This window comes from Mesoplodon densirostris, chromosome 19 (assembly GCF_025265405.1).
Source record: "Mesoplodon densirostris isolate mMesDen1 chromosome 19, mMesDen1 primary haplotype, whole genome shotgun sequence".
Lineage (NCBI taxonomy): Eukaryota > Metazoa > Chordata > Mammalia > Artiodactyla > Ziphiidae > Mesoplodon > Mesoplodon densirostris.
Genome location: NC_082679.1, coordinates 46835180 through 46854839, shown reverse-complemented (window position 1 = coordinate 46854839; position 19660 = coordinate 46835180). Strand labels below are relative to the sequence as shown.

At 50.4% G+C, this 19660-nt stretch overlaps 2 protein-coding genes and 1 non-coding gene across 3 annotated transcripts in view; 2 read left to right on the top strand and 1 right to left on the bottom strand.

Moving 5' to 3' along the window:
- Nucleotides 1–627: 627 nt before the first annotated feature.
- Nucleotides 628–3531, top strand: B3GNT9 (UDP-GlcNAc:betaGal beta-1,3-N-acetylglucosaminyltransferase 9). Its single transcript, XM_060084486.1, has 2 exons — nt 628–709; nt 1047–3531. The coding sequence occupies exon 2, from the start codon at nt 1073–1075 to the stop codon at nt 2279–2281; it is 1209 nt and encodes a 402-aa protein (XP_059940469.1). The 5' UTR covers nt 628–709; nt 1047–1072; the 3' UTR covers nt 2282–3531.
- The window catches only part of PHAF1 (phagosome assembly factor 1), a 29090-nt gene continuing 12541 nt past the window's right edge, over nt 3112–19660 (bottom strand). Inside the window, exons 5-17 of the mRNA XM_060084485.1 lie at nt 17071–17114; nt 15168–15247; nt 14838–14932; nt 13908–14005; nt 13706–13818; nt 9960–10093; nt 9485–9568; nt 7279–7361; nt 6827–6870; nt 6156–6199; nt 5946–6004; nt 5247–5319; nt 3112–4604 (exon numbers count right to left, since the gene is read on the bottom strand). Coding sequence (XP_059940468.1) covers nt 4518–4604; nt 5247–5319; nt 5946–6004; nt 6156–6199; nt 6827–6870; nt 7279–7361; nt 9485–9568; nt 9960–10093; nt 13706–13818; nt 13908–14005; nt 14838–14932; nt 15168–15247; nt 17071–17114 — 1038 coding nt within the window. The 3' untranslated portion in view covers nt 3112–4517. The remainder of the gene's footprint in view (nt 4605–5246; nt 5320–5945; nt 6005–6155; nt 6200–6826; nt 6871–7278; nt 7362–9484; nt 9569–9959; nt 10094–13705; nt 13819–13907; nt 14006–14837; nt 14933–15167; nt 15248–17070; nt 17115–19660) is intronic.
- Nucleotides 7693–7799, top strand: LOC132481026 (U6 spliceosomal RNA). The gene has a single exon (XR_009530734.1). It is a non-coding gene; the product is annotated as a U6 spliceosomal RNA (small nuclear RNA).

Here is a 19660-nt window from a genome sequence, read left to right as displayed (position 1 = left end):
TAACTCCCTGAAGGGCAGCGTCCCCATCTGGGCATGATCAATGACAGCTGCTGCCAGTGTTGTGAGAATTGAGCACGCAGTTCTGTTGGTCCTTGTGTGTGTGGTGTGTCTGCCGGCAGGCATGGCAGAGCCAGGAGAAAGGAGGCAGCCATGTATCCGGGGCACTTTTTGGACCCTGTCTTGCGGAACCAGGGCTCCTGGAGAGCTGAGGAGATTCATTTCCAAGGATGGCCTGGGAGGGGTCGATGCCAAGCCCTCCTGCGCTGGGGCTGCTCCTGCCCAGCCCAGGCCCTTTCTGCTCCGGAGAGGCAGGGGTGGGGAAACTAACCCGAAAGGTGAGTGCTTCTTCCCGTCCCCTGGAAAGGCAGAATTGGGAAGTTTGAGCCTGCACGGAGACCAGAACTCACCTCTTTGAGCCTTCCCAGAGACAGCTGACCGTGAGGATCCCTCTCAGAGATTAGTCTCCACTCGGAGACAGCGCTCCAGCAGCGCCAGGGCGGAGCTGACTGAGCTCCAGATGTCCGGGCGCACACAGCTGTAGGGTCACGTGGCAGCGGCCCCGGCCCCCCTTCCTGCCAACGTTGCATTTGGCCCAGGCCCCGTCCATGGCCGCCCTTGGGACCCCGCGCTGAGCCCCGGAGGCCCCGGCATCCGGGGCCACGCCGCTCCCAAGGGCCGAACGTGTATCAGGATCCCAAGGACCGCCGTGGTGGGTAGGGATGGGTAGAAGGGATTCGGCCTCAGCGCGGGAAGGGGGTGGGGCCGAGGCTGCGCGTCTCCCTGTTCTGGCTCTGGGGCACCGTGCTAGGCCGGAGCTGAGAGGGTGGGAGTCGGCTACTAGGAGGAACTTCTTGCCCTTTCAGGGTGCTCATCCCGGTGGGGGGTCAGGGCCCAAAGTAGGAGGACAACGGAGGGGGATGAACGGCCGGCAGCCGGAGACCCCAGGCGTGTGGCCTCCCGCGCCCTACCCCCGGGGAGGGCGGGGCCGGAGCCCCTGCCGGCTGCTGGCTTCCTTGTCTTGAGCCCCTGACTGAGTCTCTCCGCAGGGGCCGCGGGCGCCTGCCAGGCGGACATGAGGCGGAGGCTGCGCCTACGCGGAGAAGCGTCGCTCACGCTGCTTCTCGGCGCCGCCCTCGGCCTCCTGCTCTATGCGCAGCGCGATGGCGCGGCCCCGACGACGAACGCGCCGCGAGCTCAAGGGAGGGCGGCGCCGGGGCCCACCCCGGGGCTCCGTGTATTTCAGGCGCCGAACGCGGGCGCAGCCCCGCCGGCCTACGAAGAGGATACGCCGGATCCGCCCACGCCCACGGGACCTTTTGACTTTGGCCGCTATCTGCGAGCCAAGGACCAGCGGCGCTTCCCTCTCCTCATTAACCAGCCGCACAAGTGCCGAGGAAATGGCGTACCTCCCGGCGGACCCGACCTGCTCATCGCCGTCAAGTCGGTGGCTGCGGACTTCGAGCGGCGCCAAGCCGTACGCCAGACGTGGGGTGCTGAGGGTCGCGTGCAGGGGGCGCTAGTGCGCCGGGTGTTTTTGCTGGGCGTGCCCCGGGGCGCGGGCACAGACGGGACAGACGCGGAGGGGGCGGGCACTCGAACGCACTGGAGCGCCCTGCTGCGTGCTGAGAGCCTTGCGTACGCGGACATCCTGCTCTGGGCCTTCGACGACACTTTCTTCAACCTAACGCTCAAGGAGATCCATTTTCTGGCCTGGGCCTCCGCCTACTGCCCCGACGTGCGCTTCGTCTTTAAGGGCGACGCCGACGTGTTTGTGCACGTGGGAAACCTGCTGGAGTTCCTGGCGCCAAGGGACCCGGAGCAGGACCTGCTTGCAGGTGACGTGATAGTGCAGGCGCGGCCAATCCGCGTGCGGGCCAGCAAATACTACATCCCTGAGGCTGTGTACGGCCTGCCCGCCTACCCGGCCTACGCAGGCGGCGGCGGCTTCGTTCTCTCGGGGGCCACGCTGCGCCGCCTGGCCGGTGCCTGCGCGCAGGTTGAGCTTTTCCCCATTGACGACGTCTTTTTGGGCATGTGTCTACAGCGGCTGCGTCTCACGCCTGAGCCTCACCCTGCTTTCCGCACCTTTGGCATCCCTCGACCTTCAGCCGCTCCGCACCTCCGCACCTTCGACCCCTGCTTTTACCGCGAGCTGGTTGTAGTGCACGGGCTCTCGGCTGCTGACATATGGCTTATGTGGCACTTGCTGCACCGGCCGCACGGGCCAGCCTGTGCGCGTCCATGGCCTGTCGCTGCGGGTCCCTTCCAGTGGGGACCCTAGCCACCTGTCACAGCTCTAAGCCCCCCTCATTCAGACCCAGGATGTAACTGGGAGGTAGCTTGAAGGGTAGGTTTCCCAGGCGGATTAGTGCTGTGTGTGTGGTTCTTACCCAGAAAGGGGCATCCAGGTGTCTTCCTCCAGAAGGTCCCAGGGAGTGAAGATTGAGGTTGGTTCCTGCTGACACACCCTATTGGGAGGTGATCTGGAACCAGTCTAATGGTGGCCCTTTGAGACAGCCCGGGCTGAGGTGGTGGAGAACCAGGCTCTTTGCCAAGCAGGTGAACGTGCTTGGTCCTCCTAGTAGGGACGTGGGTGGGGGTGGGGGTGGCAGAGGCTCATGGAATCGGACCATACTTTTTAGTTTGGAACCCCTAGAGTGATGCCAACAAATGCAGATTTTTCTCAAGGCTGAACCCCACAGGGATGGGTAGGGGCCTGGCCTCAGTCCTCATGGAACTGGCAGCCATTCTGCCACAACTCAATCTGAAAGTAGGTGTTTTGCTTCCTATTTGCCCCTTCAAACTGCATTCTTAGCCACGCCTAGGTCTTTAGATCTGCTTTCCTGGGGCCAAGCCCTCCCGAGCCCTGGGCTAGCTGGAACATTAGGGATGGAGGCACACAGGGACTGAGCGCATTGTCCTACCTAGCCTTCCCCCATGTCCAGCTACCCGCCTACACCCACACAACTGCGCCATCCTCCCACTGGAGCCTGGGCTGCCCCCTTCAGAGAAGCCAAGGAACCTTTTTCTAAGATGACTCCTCCAGCTGTATGTTTCCCCATATTCTTCAACCACCCCCTTTCTCAAAAAAAATCAACGCCTCCACGCTCATTTTAGTATAAACATCCCAGCAACAGCACATGGGGAGCTGTCGCAGAGGGCATAGGTCTTTATTGGAGAACGGGTATGGGCAGGGCATGAGGAAGGTTCCCCCATGCTAGGAGGATGGGAACAGTCCTGGCTGCCCCACAGTGGGATGTGTGAGGGTCTCTGGCCAGGCCACCGTCCACATGGGAAGACACCAATCAGTCACAAAATCATGGGAACGCCACACAAGCCTGGCTGTAGGCCCAGGTACCACACAGGCGCCCAGGGCAGGTCCCCTGCACATTCATTGTTAAACTATACAGGATGAGGCTGTACATGAGTTAATTACAAAAGAGTCATATTTACAAAAATCTGTACACACATTTGAAAAACTCACAAAATTGTCATCTATGTATCACAAGTTGCTAGACCAAAATATTAAAAATGGGATAAAATTATACATTTCTCTTCTCAATTCTTTTCAAAAGGATTAATATTTTTAAAGCACATATGCTACTTTCCTTAGCAAGTCCCACGAAGAGACTGAGCAGCCCAGCCCTCCATGAGCCCCAGAGGCCTTGAGCCGTGAATGGGCCCGGCCAGGGGACACTGCCCAGAGCTGAGGCGGGGGGGCCAAGCCCCCAGTGCAGAACAGAATGCTGAAACACAAAAAAGGAGGGAGATGTCTTTGGCTAAAACTTTGGCATTAAAACAAAGAGGCAAACAGGATGGAAACATGCAGCCCTGCCAGCCAGGTTGGGGCAGAGTAGGGGAACAGGTGGCCTCGAAGGCTGGCTCCAAGAGGGGTGGGAACCAGGCCTGGGCACGTACCTTGACGGTAGAAAGTTGTGTTTCAACCAGTTGGGTGTGCCTCCTGGGCCTGGCAGGGAGCACGTGCAAGAAAGAAACAGGGACGGGCAAGTGGGCCACCTTGGCCACAGCCAGCTTATCAAGTAACTAAAGTGGATGTAGTGCAAAAGTTGCAACCAAGTACTACGGACATGCTACCTGCTTGCCTTAAGGGTCATGTGGCAATGTTGGGCCAAAGGCAGGACCCTGTCCTTGTCTGGGTGCCTGTGTCCTCAGCCAGAGAAAGAGCCCCAAGTTTTCCCAATGTGTGGGGGACAGGGGAGACAGAACCCTGTCTCCTTACATGTTAGTCGAGAGCTCCTGGGTCCAGGTATCAAGGCTCAGAGTTTGTGCTTCTCTTTGCAGTCTGTGTCCCCTGTTGGCACCAGCAGGCTGAGATCGCACAGAAGGATATCTGGGCCTCTCACCCTGTGGCAGAGCACCCAGCCTGAGCCCCGCCTCAAAATATCACAACAGCCCTTCACACTGGCAAAGTGTCCAAGAAAACCCACAGGGTGGCCTGCTGAACAGGATGCGATACACAGTTCCATGGGGGCAGAGGGGCATGGGTGGTGATGTTCCTAGGGGAGTTCTGCGGTTCTCAGGTGGGCACCAGGCCTGGGGGGGCCATAAAGGGTCACCGAGGCAATGTGGTTGTTCTGCATGACCTGGTATGAGAAGAGGACAGCGAGTCAAGGGGGAGGAGTTGAAGGAATGTAAGCAGAGCAGGCAATGAGACCCACAAAAACCAGCAGCGGCATCAGTCCTGGGCTGTGACTGAAGAGAAGGGATTTGAGGCAGCTCCTGTGCACAGGGGCTGGAGGTTGTGTGTGCAACCCACCTGCACACGGGGCTGGACTGACCCCTCAACAACCCCCAGCTCACGCTAAGGGGGTCATCTCTGCTCCTGTGTCTGCCTGTTTCTCTGGGATATATAAACGTCACCACACCCATTTGTCCAGTCCTTCTGGAACTGCGAGAGGTCTGCTGAAGGTATGGCATCCAGATGGGAAAACAGGGGCAGCCCATTCTTCTCCCAAGCCAGTGGGGCCTCTATAGCCACTCACCCCACAGCACGTTCACTCACATGGCATTTAAAGGCCCCCAACACCCCCGGACTGAGCCCCACTTGCCCTGTGGTTACCTTTCCTATTGTACTCACATTTTCAAATATAAATGTGGGATCCCCATTTCCTCTCATCTTGTTGGATTAACCTGCCCAGCAGGGCCCTCAGGCCCTCCCCAATCTCCCTCTCAATCACTTGCCTGTCCTTGCCATGACCACCGGCCACTCAACCCCCAGGGCTTACCTCAAAGATCATCCGCTGAAGACCAAAGCAGAATGTGGAGCCAAATGGGTTGGTGTTGTTTGGGGAGGAGGACCTGAGGCCAGGGAAGCCACAGTTAGAGGGGCAGACAGAGGCCAAGGCCAGGCAGGGCATCCGGTTCCTTTTGGGATGGGGGCTATCAGCCAGTGGTCCCTCATGGCTGTGAGTGTTTCCCACACAGGCCCTTGAGGTCCTAGGCATAGTGATGGGCCTCATTCAAGAACCAAATCCTACACAGTCCAGCTGGCACAGAAAGTTAACATGCAGTTGGACTGGAGTGGTGCAAAGTCAGGAGGGAGAGGGAGCCTCAGGCAGGATGCAACCAGGTACTGGGCTGTGAACTAAAGCAGGTAGCAGCTTTGATAGGGAAAAGGGAGCCGAGGACAGCTAGTCAAAACTGTCTCCCTTTCTGAATAACTAGAGGCGAAAAGGACCCCATACTTGGAGGTAGGTGGGAGAGGGGGGAGCTATCCCAAGGGGCAGCCTCTCTGGTGTGAGTAAACATGCAGAACAGCTGGCCTAGTCCTAACACGCAGGGTTGCGGCAGGAAGCATGTTTGTGGCAACACGAGAAATTTCTGTCGTTTCTCTCGTTAAGCCATACCCACTGCTAGGGCTCCCTGGGCCTTCTGGGCTGTGAGGAGCTGGATGGGGTGATCAGAGGCCGCAACCTCCCGCTCACCTGTGCAGGACAACAGGCTTCTCCACAGGGTGGCCCAGGAGCTCCTGGATGTTGTCCCACTGCAAGAGGGATGGGGTGACAGGGGATTAGCAGGGACCTGACCCTACCCGTGACAAATGGCTAGCCCAAAGGACATGGGAACCCAGACTTCTGGCAGACTCATGCCTTCCTAATTTTCAGACTGCATCAGGTGGGAAAATAGGAGCTTACCTTGCTGTAGGTCGTGCATGTTTCTGTCTGACCATCTATGTTTTCTGAAAAGAGAACACAGGGTGGTTGGTATCTGGCCTGGCCCGGATTCAGTTCCACACCTGCCCAGGTAGATGTCTCAGCCCACCTGTAACCCCAGCCCTAGCCACCCTATGCACTGGGATTGAAGTTTGGAAACCAGCAATCCCATGGTCACAGGATAAGACCTTGAGGGCCTCCAGGAGACTACAGACCAAGAACACTGTGGCCCCCAGAACACAGAGCCCAACCCAGAGGAGCTGAGGCTATGGACAGAAGCAGGTGGGCAAAGACGCCACAAACCCAACCACTGCCACCCTCTCTGCTTGGATCATCATCTCTTCTCGGATCATCATCTCTTCTCATCATGAGAGATAGATTCTAAAACCCTTTCCTGGGCTTCCCTGGTGGCGCAGTGGTTGAGAGTCCGCCTGCCGATGCAGGGGACACGGGTTTGTGCCCCGGTCCGGGAAGATCCCACATGCCGCGGAGCGGCTGGGCCCGTGAGCCATGGCCGCTGAGCCTGCGCGTCCGGAGCCTGTGCTCTGCAGCGGGAGAGGCCACAACAGTGAGAGGCCCATGTACCGCAAAAGAAAAAATAATAATAAAAAAAATAAAAGCCTTTCCTTACCCTGAGGACACTGACTACTCACCTCTTTTTATGGTTAGTGGGATCTTGAACTCACAGCGGTGATAACTAGAGAGAGAAGGCAGATGGGTAAAGGTTGAACCCCTTGGGAGGCCTTGACCACCCCCACATCTCAACTCTGCACCCCAGGAAAAACAGGATCAAGCACACTTGCCCAAAGCCCTGGCTCTGGGCCTGACACAGTGTTCCCTGGGAGAGGCCAGATTTGGGCACTGGAGTCAAACCAAAAAGGGCACAGCTTGGGGGCTCTGAAGACCCTATCACCTCAGATAAGAGGCCAAGCTTTCTGAATCTATTTCCCTATTTGTAAAATGGGTATAAATGGAGAGATATAAGGTAATGGGTACTATACCAGGAACAGAGCCAACACTCAGGAAATGTTTGCTTTCCATGAAATAGCAAACATCCAAAGCCACAAGCTCTCTTTGCTGGAGGGGCAGGTACAGGTATACTCACATATTAAAATTATAATGTCCAGGGTAGTTGGTGTGTAGGACAAACTTCTTCACTTTGTGTGTATTCGCATCAAAGAGGATGTCCTGGGATAGAAAACAAGGATGCCCAAGTGGGGAAAGTTACTGAGGCAGGGCAGGGGGCTTTCGAGGGCATGTCCAACTTAGAGACACTCACTCCACAATGGGGATGCCCTTGGGGACCAGCTTTCTCCCAAATAACAATCAAGGGGACAGCTGAGGCTGAGCGTGAAGGGATGACGACATACACCAAACCATCTACAGGCCTCGTCATTCCAAACCTTGTACCAGTAGGCCCAAAAGGCACAAGGGACTACAGCTCCCACTGCTTGCGAACTCAAACACGGTCAGGGATATCTTTCCTGACCAAAAACACCTGATAAAAAAACGTAACCGAGTGCTCGCTTCGGCAGCACATATACTAAAGTTGGAACGATACAGAGAAGATTAGCACGGCCCCTGCAGAAGGATGACATGCAAATTCGTGAAGTGTTCCACATTTTTAAAAAGATGTTAAAAAGGGCTTCCCTGGTGGCGCACTGGTTGAGAGTCCGCCTGCCGATGCAGGGGACACAGGTTCGTGCCCCGGTCCGGGAAGATCCCACATGCCGTGGAGCAGCTGGGCCCATGAGCCATAGCCACTGAGCCTGCGCGTCCGGAGCTTGTGCTCCGCAGCGGGAGAGGCCACAACAGTGAGCAGCCCGCATACCGCAAAAAAAAAAAAAAAAAAAGGTAACCGAGCACAGATTTTGGCTTACAGGCTAACAAGAAGATTCAGGGGCCACCTGACTCTCAAGGGACTCAAGGCACCTGGCTATTCTGAATGCCATGACCTGCCAGACCCTTCTGGCTTCCACAGGCCCTCTCTGTGGAAGTCAGCAACCCTTGGAACTGAAGTAAAGGCTAGCCTCTAGCCAGGACTCAGATCTGGATTTGACACTGCCTATCAAACACCTCTTCGTCCCCCGCCACACCCTTCTCAGGTTCACATCCTGTCAGCTGTTCTGCCTGAGACCCCAGGGTTACCCCTGACTCCAGCCCTCCACCAACAGCCACACCATGTCCCATCAGGGCTGGTCCATTCACTCCATCTTCCCTGATACCTATCATCACTGGCCCTTGAACTCAAAAAGAGGTTCAACTTGGGACTTCCCTGGTGGCGCAGTGGTTAAGACTCCACGCTCCCAATGCAGGGGGCCTGGGTTCGATCCCTGGTCAGGGAACTAGATCTCACATGCATGCTGCAACTAAGTAGCCCGCCTGCCACAACTAAGGAGCCGGTGAGCCACAACTAAGGAGCACACGTGCTGCAACTAAAGGAGCTGGCGAGCTGCAACTAAGGAGTCTGCCTGCTGCAGCTAAGACCCGGTGCAACCAAATAAATAAATGAAATAAACATTAAAAAAAAAAAGAGGTTCAGCTTACAACAGTGCCATTCCCTCCTGCCACCATCCTACCCTCAAGAGTTTATGATCCCATTGCCTCTCCCCTGCTACTCCTGGCTCCTCTTTGGTCTTTTCCACACTGGCAGACCCAGTCCTCCTTTCTCCCTCTCTGGAGTATACCATTTCTTTGCTGCTTCAGGGTCCCAGGCCCTAGAAAGCTGAAAGGTTAGAAGACCCAATATCCAGGCTAGCCCTGCCCTCTGAGCTCTATCCTGCTGGTGCAGTTTTCTTTACACTATCATTTCTCTCACACACACATCTACCAGCTGGACTGTCAGCACTGATGGCCACAGCTCCATTCAGCACCATACGTCCAGAGCACAGGGCTGCAGCAATGCCTCTGGGGCGATCCCCTAAAAATACATAAGCACACTCCCAGACTTTAAGCCTTTTTTGTCTACCTGTTTTTTGTCTCCAGAAGAGGGTCCTATGCTCTACGAAACAGCAGTTCCCAAAACATCTTAACCTGAATGACTCCTGCAGCCTCTACTTGTGGAGCATGTTTCCCTCAGAAAAGAAATAAAGACATACCAGAGAACCCAGTGTTTCTCAGCAATGGTGGTGACAGGAAAGGTCTACTTTGGGGGTACCAATGCCAATGCAAGACGACACTGGTAAAGCCAGCTAGGGCTAGGTTTCCTGCAGCCAGGCATGGTTAAAGCTGCATGTATGCACACAGGTATGCCCAGGGGCACTGCACACTCCCACAGAAATGGAACGCTTCTCTAAGGAATCACAACTTACCACTCCAAGAGTGAAGTAGTTAAAAAAGTAGTCATTGCACTTCGATGGAACTTGCTTATGAGGAGAAGGAGAATGAATCTTCATCTGTTGGGGAAAAAATAACAATGAATTAAAATCCAACCCCTTAATACATTTAATTCTTGGATTAAATGAGTCTACAAATTGTGTTTCTTGTATAACGTTAATCTGTTGGGGAAGCAAGAGTGTGGGAGTCCCACATGCTCGTGCCGAACAACCCAGCCAGATTTGGTTGACTGTAGACTGCACCCTGGTCTCCAAGGAAAGGCAGAACAATCTGACCAACAGGGGTCAGAAAAGAGCTTTCAATTTACTTTTCCATCAGCTTTAATACAGCAGGTCCTATGGGAAAACAGCAGTTTACATTTACTCAGTATTAAGTTAAAGTTGATTAAAAAAAGAGAGAGAGAGAGAGAGAGAGACACCACCTATTCACTTTATAAACACATTTCCCTACCTTGTCTTCTGACTTGTAGAAGACTTTGTGTGGAGAGCCAAGCATGCTAAGAACATCTTGGCAGGAATCGCCAAAATACACTGAGCGTTCAAATACCCGCATCTTCGCATCTGCTAATAAGCCGGGTCCACAACCTGGAGAGAAAAAGGTACAGGTGGTCAGGTTCCCAGTCAGCGCCTGTGACCCTGCAGCCCAGGGTCCTGGGAGCCCGAGAAAGGCCAGTGGCTGCACGCTGCATTATCAGGTTTGGCTGAGGGGAAAGACTGCATGTAAGCTGAAGTACCAGGTCACCAGGACTTGAGATGCTAGAAGAGATCACTATCTACTCAAAATAATGTGAGAGATTCACTCAATCCCACAAAAGTGATACAGAGCTCTAGAAAAGTCATTCACTGACTCAGCAAATACTCAGTCATTGACACCATGGGCTAGGACACTTTGCTAGATGCTGAGGAAACAATGGTGAGCAGAATAGGTGCAGTCTCTGCCCACACTGGAGCTTATGGCATGACGATTCCAATCAGACCATCACACAACTGTGGTACAATAAACAGCAGCACAGGTGCTACAGAAATATATAAATGGGTGTTATTATCTCTTGCCACTTTCCAGGTCCTGACAAGATACAAGGATTTACGTTAAGAAGTACTTCTCGGGGCTTCCCCTGTGGTGCAGTGGTTAAGAATCTGCCTGCCAATGCAGGGGACACGGGTTCAAGCCCTGGTCCAGGAAAATCCCACATGCCATGGAGCAACTAAGCCCACGTGCCACAACTACTGAGCCTGCGCTCTAGAGCCCACAAGCCACAACCACTAAGCCCATGTGCTGCATCTACTGAAGCCCACATTCTAGAGCCTGTGCTCCACAACAAGAGAAGCCACCGCAATGAGAAGCCTGCACACTGCAACTAGAGAAAGCCTGCGTGCAGCAATGAAGACCCAACACAACCAAAAATAATAAATAAAAATAAAATATATTTAAGAAAAAAAAGAAGTACTTCTCAGTGGTAACCCCAACCTGAGACTGGACCTGAAGATCACTCTATAAAAGAGCCAAGAGCAAAGCAAACACTAACTTTTAACTCCCTAATTCTACAAACACCAGACCCACAAACACTCAAAAGAGATAAACCAGGCAAGTGGGAGAAAGAAAAAAAACCTGATTTGCCAGAAGTTTCTTCGTTGGGAAGAATCTTTCAACCCTGACTTTGTCTAATATATTTCAGAAATGGTTCTAGTTAAACACACACATACACAGAAGTGGTTGCGGAATAGCAACAGACACACCAAGAGTAAAATTTCCCTCATTCTGTGGATGAGAAGACAAAGTGTTTTGCTCAAAATTATAAAAGGAAGCCAAGAATCCAAGGACTGCAATTCCTGGTACCATGATAACCACCACCATCACCTTCCTCTACACAGGGTTTTATAGCTGACAAAGCTCTTTCTTGTATAAGAATCCATTTGTTATATACAGAAGACTTCAGGGATCCAAAATCTGAAACAAAGAGGTACTGAGTTCTCCAACTAACCCAAGAGTCTTAAGTCACAGCACGTATAAACTGAGTGGCAAAATAAGAGCTGTTTCAAATCCCACTCCTGACACATACACACACGCAACTGTGTGTGTGTAACTAGGTCCTGGGAAAAACCACAGTCTACATTAACCTCTGTCTATAAATCCTGCACTTAGGCAAGCCTGGGTGACCTATGGAACCCACCAAAAGTCCTGTCAAGGTGGACTGTGTGCCCATGTCACCAAGTACCAGATACTTGTGAATGTCCAGGTGGGGATACAGGGGAGACACCCTTTACAGGTGAGCCTCCTCTCTTGTCTCACTCTACCTGAAGCCTCCTCAGGTAAAATTACCCTTAGTTCTTTTTAGGAGACTATTTTAGTTTGATTCCCTGGAATGAGTCATTCTATAAATTATTGTGGGGATCAAGACAATTGAATGGACTTTCCATGTTAAAAGCATCACTGTAGGGGCTTCCCTGGTGGCGCAGTGGTTGAGAGTCCGCCTGCCGATGCAGGGGACATGGGTTTGTGCCCTGGGGCGGGAGGATCCCACATGCCGCGGAGCAGCTGGGCCCGTGAGCCATGGCCGCTGAGCCTGCGCTCCGCAACGGGAGAAGTCACAACAGTGAGAGGCCTGCGTACCGCCAAAAAAAAAAAAAAAAAAAAAAAGCATTACTGTAGCCACACTCCATAGGAAAAAGATGTGAGAAATGGGTTGGCCAGGACAAGCTACCCTTCTGCTTGCCAAAGGAAACTCTCAATGAGTACTGGGTTGGATAGTAACTCAGTGATGCCTTGACTTAAAGTGTTTTCCCCACTGACCCTGTAAGCGGTGAGATGTGACTGCTAGGAGTGTCCTGTACAGGGCGGCAGTCAGAATTGGCTGAGACCCCCTACTCTCAACAGGCTCCTCTTGCTGTCACCTGGGATAATCACACCATCCTTGACCATCCTGCTGTTTCAAGCAGCAATCCTCCTGAGAAGACAGACCTAAATTGCTTGACCTTTTTACCACATCTCAATTCTCTCAAAAACTACAGCTCAAGTGCAATGCTCCTTTAAGTAGCTGGTGTTCTGCCATGGCTAGAAGACCACATTTTAAGAAATTTCTGGGACTTCCCTGGTGGCACAGTGGTTAAGAATCGGCCTGCCAATGCAGGGAACACGGGTTCGAGCCCTGGTCCAGCAAGATCCCACATGCCGCAGAGCAACTAAGCCTGTGCACCACAACTACTGAGCCTGCATTCTAGAGCCCACGAGCCACAACTACTGAAGCCCGTGTGCCTAGAGCCCGTGCTCCGCAACAAAAGAAGACACTGCAATGAGAAGCCCGTGCACCGCAATGAAGAGTAGACCCCGATCGCCGCAACTAGAGAAAGGCTGTGTCCAGCAGTGAAAACCCAACGCAGCCAAAAAATAAATAAATTTATTTTTTTTAAAATTATATATATAATTAATTATTTAAAAAAAGAAAAGAAAAGAAAAGAAATTTCTAACCTGGAGGCTGTGAACTATCTAATTGTTCAGGGGAGTGAGTTCACAGTTTATATACCAGATTCTAACCGGTTCAGAACGGATGCCCCAGAGACTAATGCAAGACCCCAGCTTACAAACAAACACTGGTTAGAATATGAACTCCATTAAGGCACAGCCCCATCATGGAGCTCAAAGTCCCCAGGCCATCTTTATGGAGGCAAACTACACACAGGAGGATCTCGGTACCACTAAGTATAATCCAAAGGTCCAAAGGAGTTGAGATTGTCCACACAAGAAAATCACAAGATGAGGCGTGAATCCTGGAGAGACCAGCTACTGAAGGCAGCAACTCTTTTTGTTCACAGTCAGCAAAACTGAGCAGGGTATGGCTAAACCACAATTCAACAAGCTCCTCTTGCCAGTCTACTCTGAGAAATGAGCACAACGGGTGGAAAACGAGACAACATACAACACTGAGCCCATAAGATATATCTCCAGGACGTAGGAAACATTGCAAAGCTACATAAGTACACAGAGGCTGATGTACCTGCCAAGGGAAGAAGTTTTACTGCCGTTTATTAAAATTTGCTCAAAATAAGACTGTCTTGTCCCTTCACAAATTTAAATGAAAACTTTTAATCATAAACATCAGCACCATTTGTCTTCTACCAACTATCCTAAGGACGTGGGATCTTAGACTATCACAACAAGGATATAACGGAGAATCCACCACCCCAAAGCCAGTAACTGACCTGCAGCAAGTAGGCGAAGTCGTAAACCTGAGGGTCCAGTTCCATCTCGAAGAACATCTACACTCTCAGCATACACATTGCCCAGGAAACAGCTCAGGGGCATCGCGGGAGCCCTGGGGGAAGGCACAGTGAGCAGAGGCTTTGCCCTCCCTCCCAGGGAGCCCATGGCCTTAGCATGAAGCTTGTGCTCCCCTACACGTACTTGGTATCCTGTAGGCTGTTTCCACTATAGATGTACATTCGTTTCACAGTTGCTCCGTGGGGTATCTGGAGAGAAGCCAGACCATGGGCAAAATTGGGCTGCAAACACAAGACAAGTATTTTAATAAAAGCACACTGTGGGCCACGCGACTCAGGCTCTGGCATTTTCCCGACACTCATGGTCTTCGAGAACTGGCCAGGTCATGGAAGTAAGGAATTTAGAATAGGAGTATCTCAGTTTCAGATAGAACTCTGCTACTGGTACTGCCTTACCTGGCACAGATTTTCTGTATCTATTTCCTCATCTATAAAAATGGGTATGGTTACCTACAGTGTAGAAAGATGGGACTGTGGTTTCTGAGAAACTTTGGAGTTCGCTTGTTTTATTTATCAAGATTATTAAAACTCTTGATATTAAAAAAAAAACTGGCCAGGTCAAAGCACACAGTCCAACCTGTCTCCAGGTCAATAAATTGAACTAATCATGCAAGTTCATCTTTAATTTTACTTAGTTTTTCATTCCTTCATCAGGGAGAAAATGTAGAAATGCCTCCTTTAATAAAATGTAAAACTTACAAAAAGCTATCATTTCATAACACTAAGAATGCTGTTGCCTAAGGATGAATTCTCTCAAATTCCAGGCCATTAAGAAAAACTGTGGTGATTTGGAGTTTTAAAGCACACGACATGGATTTACCTCTGCAAAGTGAGCTCGACCTCACTCTTCAGGTGGAAGTACCCTCTTCCTGGGAATGCCAGCCTGGGCTTTGTTCTATCAGCTTCCCCCACTGTACCCCCCATTGGCCTCCGAAGACCTCAGAGATCAGGAAACCAAAGAAAGAGCACCTATCCAGCCTCCTCCAATGGTACTCTGCTGACCCATATCACCTGGGCACCGGGCAATAAATATCAGGGAAAGAGAAAGGCTAACCTCGTACTTGGGAACCTCAGTCCATGAATCTAGCTGAAAAGAGAAAGACAATCCTCTGAAGTTGAGATGGAAGAGCTGTTCAGCGGAGTTGTACACTGTGCAAGTGGGGAGAAGAAAACGGCATGGTTAAATGGCATCAGAAGTTGCGAACACAAACCAGCCTGGCAGGGAGTAATGGCTGGCAACACCTTCCTTGTGTCTCATTTCTCAACTGACCCACTACACTGAAAACAAGAGGGAAGAGCTTTCCTTCACACCCAAGTACCAATCCCCAAATCCGACAGGAACATGGCTACAGATGACCAGAGGAATCAAATGGACTTGGCTTACCTCCAGGATGGGTCGCACCAAAAGACTGGTCAATCTGCTCAATGGTGGGAGCTATGGCTTGAGAATTGAAATGCACACCACTGAAAAACAGAGATACTTTTTAATACCAGGCTTTGCAAGATGGGCTCACAGATCATTAGAGATGGTGGCTGGAAGAGTTACTCTTAAAACACAGGCAGGCGAGTCTACTATTATAGCAAAATAAAAGTTTAACTATAGAACTTCTAAATAAGAGACAATAAATGAGGTCATAAATAGTCAATTCTCCTGAGGTTGATACAGAGAATTAGTCCTCTAGGACCTCCCAAGACATTTGTGGCCACCAGGCCAGTTCAGAAAGAAATAAATCCGGCCTCAGCCCCATGGCATTTGGACTTGGATAAAGAGTACTCAGAAATAGACACCGTTAATGTGTTTTCCCAGGATGCATACTAGTAGTTTGGCTTGAAAAGGAACTTTCTTAAAAAGGGATGAATGTCTTAAAAGGGTACAGCCAAGCGAGGCAGCTTGTTTTCCTAACAAGCAGAAGAACCAGCACTCATGGATTGGGTGAACAGGTATGTGGATGGGGAGGAATGGATCCCAAGCAAAGGAAAAATACCTGGGAGGGGGGTGGGCTTGGGAGCAAAGAAAGGCATATGATTTCAGATAATGAGCATGAAGATAAATCATTTACAACTTTAAGGAAAATGTTTAAGGTTAAGAATACTTTTTAAAAAATTATCACTTATGGAAAACCTCTGCTTTTTAAAAAATTTATTTTATTGAAGTATAGTTGATTTACAATGTTCTGTTAATTTCTGCTGTACAGCAAAGTGATTCAATTATATATACATTCTTTTTCATAGTCTTTCCATTATGGTTTAATACAGGATGCTGAAAATAGTTTCCCATGCTATACAGTAGGACCTTGTTGTCTATCTGTTCTATATATAATAGCTTGCATCTGGAACCTCTGTTTTTAACCAGGCACTGTGCTATATGCTTTACCAGTATTATCTCATGTCATCTTCCTAACCCAGCAACCTGATTATTGGTTTCATTTCTCTGATGAGAAAACAAACTCAAAGAGGTTAAGTGACTTGCCCAATTTCACAGAGTAATAAAATGAAGGAGTCATAACCCAAACCCAGGGAAGCCTGACTCTAGAACCCTCACTCTTACCCACCACTGTCTCTTAAGAGGGTAAAGAGAAGCCAGACCTTGAGGTACAGAAGGCCCCAACAAGACTAAAAGACAATCAGAATCTGCAGGGGTCAGTGCTATTATGCATTTGCTTTATCCACTTCTCTACTGGCAAACACTGCTTCAGCCAGCCCAGGAACTGACCCCTTACACACCCTTGAGAAGGTAAGCCTGTTAAGGAAGCTTACTGAACAGAATATTCTAGATGCCAGCACAGCGCCTTACCATAATGGAGGTTCAAATATTTGTGCATCATACAGGCACAAATACATCCCATTTTCATTCTAAAAAGCAGATTTTGGCCCCCCAAATAGTAATCCTTTTGGCATTCTCTTTAGCACAGGGCTTGAAGTCAGATGTATCTGGTTTGTCCCGCCTCTGTTGGTAATGAACACATAAAGAGGTGCCAGAAGAGGTTGTGCAGGGAAGGGCAGCTATGACCCAGGGGACAGTCACAGACCTCTGAGCTGAGGTCCTGCTTTGTTGTGGGATTAAATAAATTGTCACAGATGTGAAGTGTTTCACACACAGTGTGTTCTTAATGAGGTTTCCTTCTCTTCCCCAGGAAACTGAGTAGACTTGGAGGCTGCAGGAGGAAATCATGGCACCAGGCTGTAATCCCAGAACTGCTGCAGATGGGAATCCTTTACTAACTTAATATGGGTAGCAGATAAAGCCCCTGTGTACCAAGCCTATGACACATACCAGGAGAACTTACCAATATTTTAACTTTACTTTAGTCAAGTCATATACTTCAATCACCTAAAAACAAAAAGCAAATGTTTAAGAGCTGTTAGTGCTCTGCAGTTGAAAAAGATTAATTAGAAAGACATTTACAGGGCTTCCCTGGTGGCGCAGTGGTTGAGAGTCCGCCTGCCGATGCAGGGGATACGGGTTCGTGCCCCGGTCTGGGAATATCCCACATGCCGCGGGGTGGCTGGGCCCGTGAGCCATGGCCGCTGAGCCTGCGCGTCCGCAATGGGAGAGGCCACGGCAGTGAGAGGCCCGCGTACCGCAAGAAAAAAAAAAAAGACATTTACAGAGTAGTGAAGAAAAAAAAAATTATCACTAGTTGAAATTCTCCTGAAGCACTGCACATTACTTTTTTTTTTAAATATAAATTTATTTATTTTATTTTTGACTGTGTTGGGTCTTCGTTGCTGCACGCAGGCTTCTCATTGCGGTGGCTTCTCTTGTTGGGAGCACGGGCTCTAGGCACACAGGCTTCAGTAGTTGTGGCACATGGGCTCAGTAGCTGTGGCTTGCGGGCTCTAGAGTGCAGGCTCAGTAGTTATGGCGCATGGGCTTAGTTGCTCTGCAGCATGTGGGATCTTCCCGGACCAGGGCTCGAACCCGTGTCTCCTGCATTGGGAGGCGGATTCTTTTTTTTAAATTAAATTTATTTATTTGTTTGTCTGTTTGTTTGTTTGTTTATGGCTGTGTTGGGTCTTTGTTGCTGCACGAGGGCTTTCTCTAGTTGCAGCAAGCGGGGGCTACTCTTCGTTGTGGCACATGGGTTTCTCATTGCAGTGCTTCTCTTGTTGTGGAGCACAGGGTCTAGGTGTGCAGGCTTCAGTAGTTGTGGCTCATGGGCTCTAGAGTGCAGGTTCAGTAGTTGTGGTGCACGGGCTTAGTTGCTCCGTGGCATGTGGGATCTTCCCAGACCAAGGCTCAAACCCGTGTCTCCTGCATTGGCAGGCAGATTCTTAACCACTGCCCCACCAGGAAAGCCCCTGTTCTTATTTTTAACTCTAGAAGAAAAACCCATACCACACACACAGCATAAACTCACCCTACCCTTCTTTCTAGTGGATTGTTCAACAGATGTCCATGGATGTTCTGCATCAGGTTTTTAGATATCATCTACCGCTGAGTCACATAAAAGACTGCACATACCATGCTACAGGACAGTAAAACCCTCCACAGAAACAAATTCATGAAGCTTGTGAAGGCTGTAACATGTAAGGGGGATACTGAGCCCCCTTCGTTTATTATATATTTTGCTGCATTATAAAAACCCAAATCAAGTCCCTTTCAAAAATAGCTTCAAAATACTGTGGTTTACAAAAACAAAAAAAGATGGGAGGGGGAGGTCTATCCTACTAGAAAACAAGTCATATTACATTAGCTTAGGTCAAGTGTGACAATATTCAGGTGTATCCCTAACGAAGAGCATCTGGTCAAACCTGGAGAACCTCAGGACCCTTGTGAAGTTTCAAAAGTTTCAGCCTCAGATGAAATGTCAAGAACTCAGGAATGAGACAAAGGAAAAGGTATTGAACTCTCAGCCACTAGCGATGCCAAGTAATGAGCACTGTGAAGTCTTTTATGACAATGGCGTCAAGGGCTAGGCAGGCAGTAGCATAGCTGGCTGAGGCCTGGAGCACCATCTGGTATCCTACAGCTGGGAGGTTTGGCCCCCATCGAAGAAGCACAAGCAGAGCTGGTTCAATGTCTATTTGCCCTGACAATCAGGGCTTCATCCTGGAAAGGGCTGTGGGACACTGGGTACAGGAGCATCTGGCATTGTCACAGGAACAGAGACATAACAGGCAGTTCATTCTTGGTCAGACTTGTCCCTAACTTTGTTTGAGAATCATAACTGAACCACAAATTGGGCACCTCTTCACTATAAGGTGCAGCTATTCTGATCCTACCTGCTGCTAAGAATCACTCCCTCTGCTGGGCTGTTGTAGCACTTCAATCTACCCATTCCTACACTATTAGCATATGCTGTTCACTGGTACCACTGAGTTAAGCCCCTTGAGGTCTGGCTCATTAGTTTGCACAGAGGAAGTAACAACACATGTCAGGGAGTCAGCTGGGTATGAAGATAGCTAAGGGCAATATGAAGCTCAAAAATATGAAAAGTGGTGCCAAGAGAGGTCATGCAAGGGCAGGGGAATAGCTGTGATTCGTGACACTACCTTCAGAAAGCCTGGGCATGGCAGTGTATTATGCCAAACTGGTATGCCATTTTACTGAGGCCAGGGTCCCATGATGGCAGAGGCCTCAACCCTCAGCCAGAATCCCTGCTTGTATAGCAGAGGCAAGCACTCTGCCTCTTTGAGTGCTACTACTATGGCTGGCTAACGATCCCCCAAGGGCTGCCCATCGCTCACCCTGTGGGCCTCCAGGATATTCTTGCTGTGACACTATCATTCACCTGCCAACAGCCCACACCAACACTTATGGCATGGCGCCTGTGACACGAAGGACTCCAAGACAGTCAGCACCCTGGGTCCCTTGCCAGAATCAACAAGCAGATTTTGACCCATGGAGCTTGCTGGGCCATAGGGACAAGTAGC

Bases quoted from the DNA above. Each gene is read 5' to 3' on its own strand.
- B3GNT9 (XM_060084486.1), top strand. From the start codon at position 1,073: ATGAGGCGGAGGCTGCGCCTACGCGGAGAAGCGTCGCTCACGCTGCTT.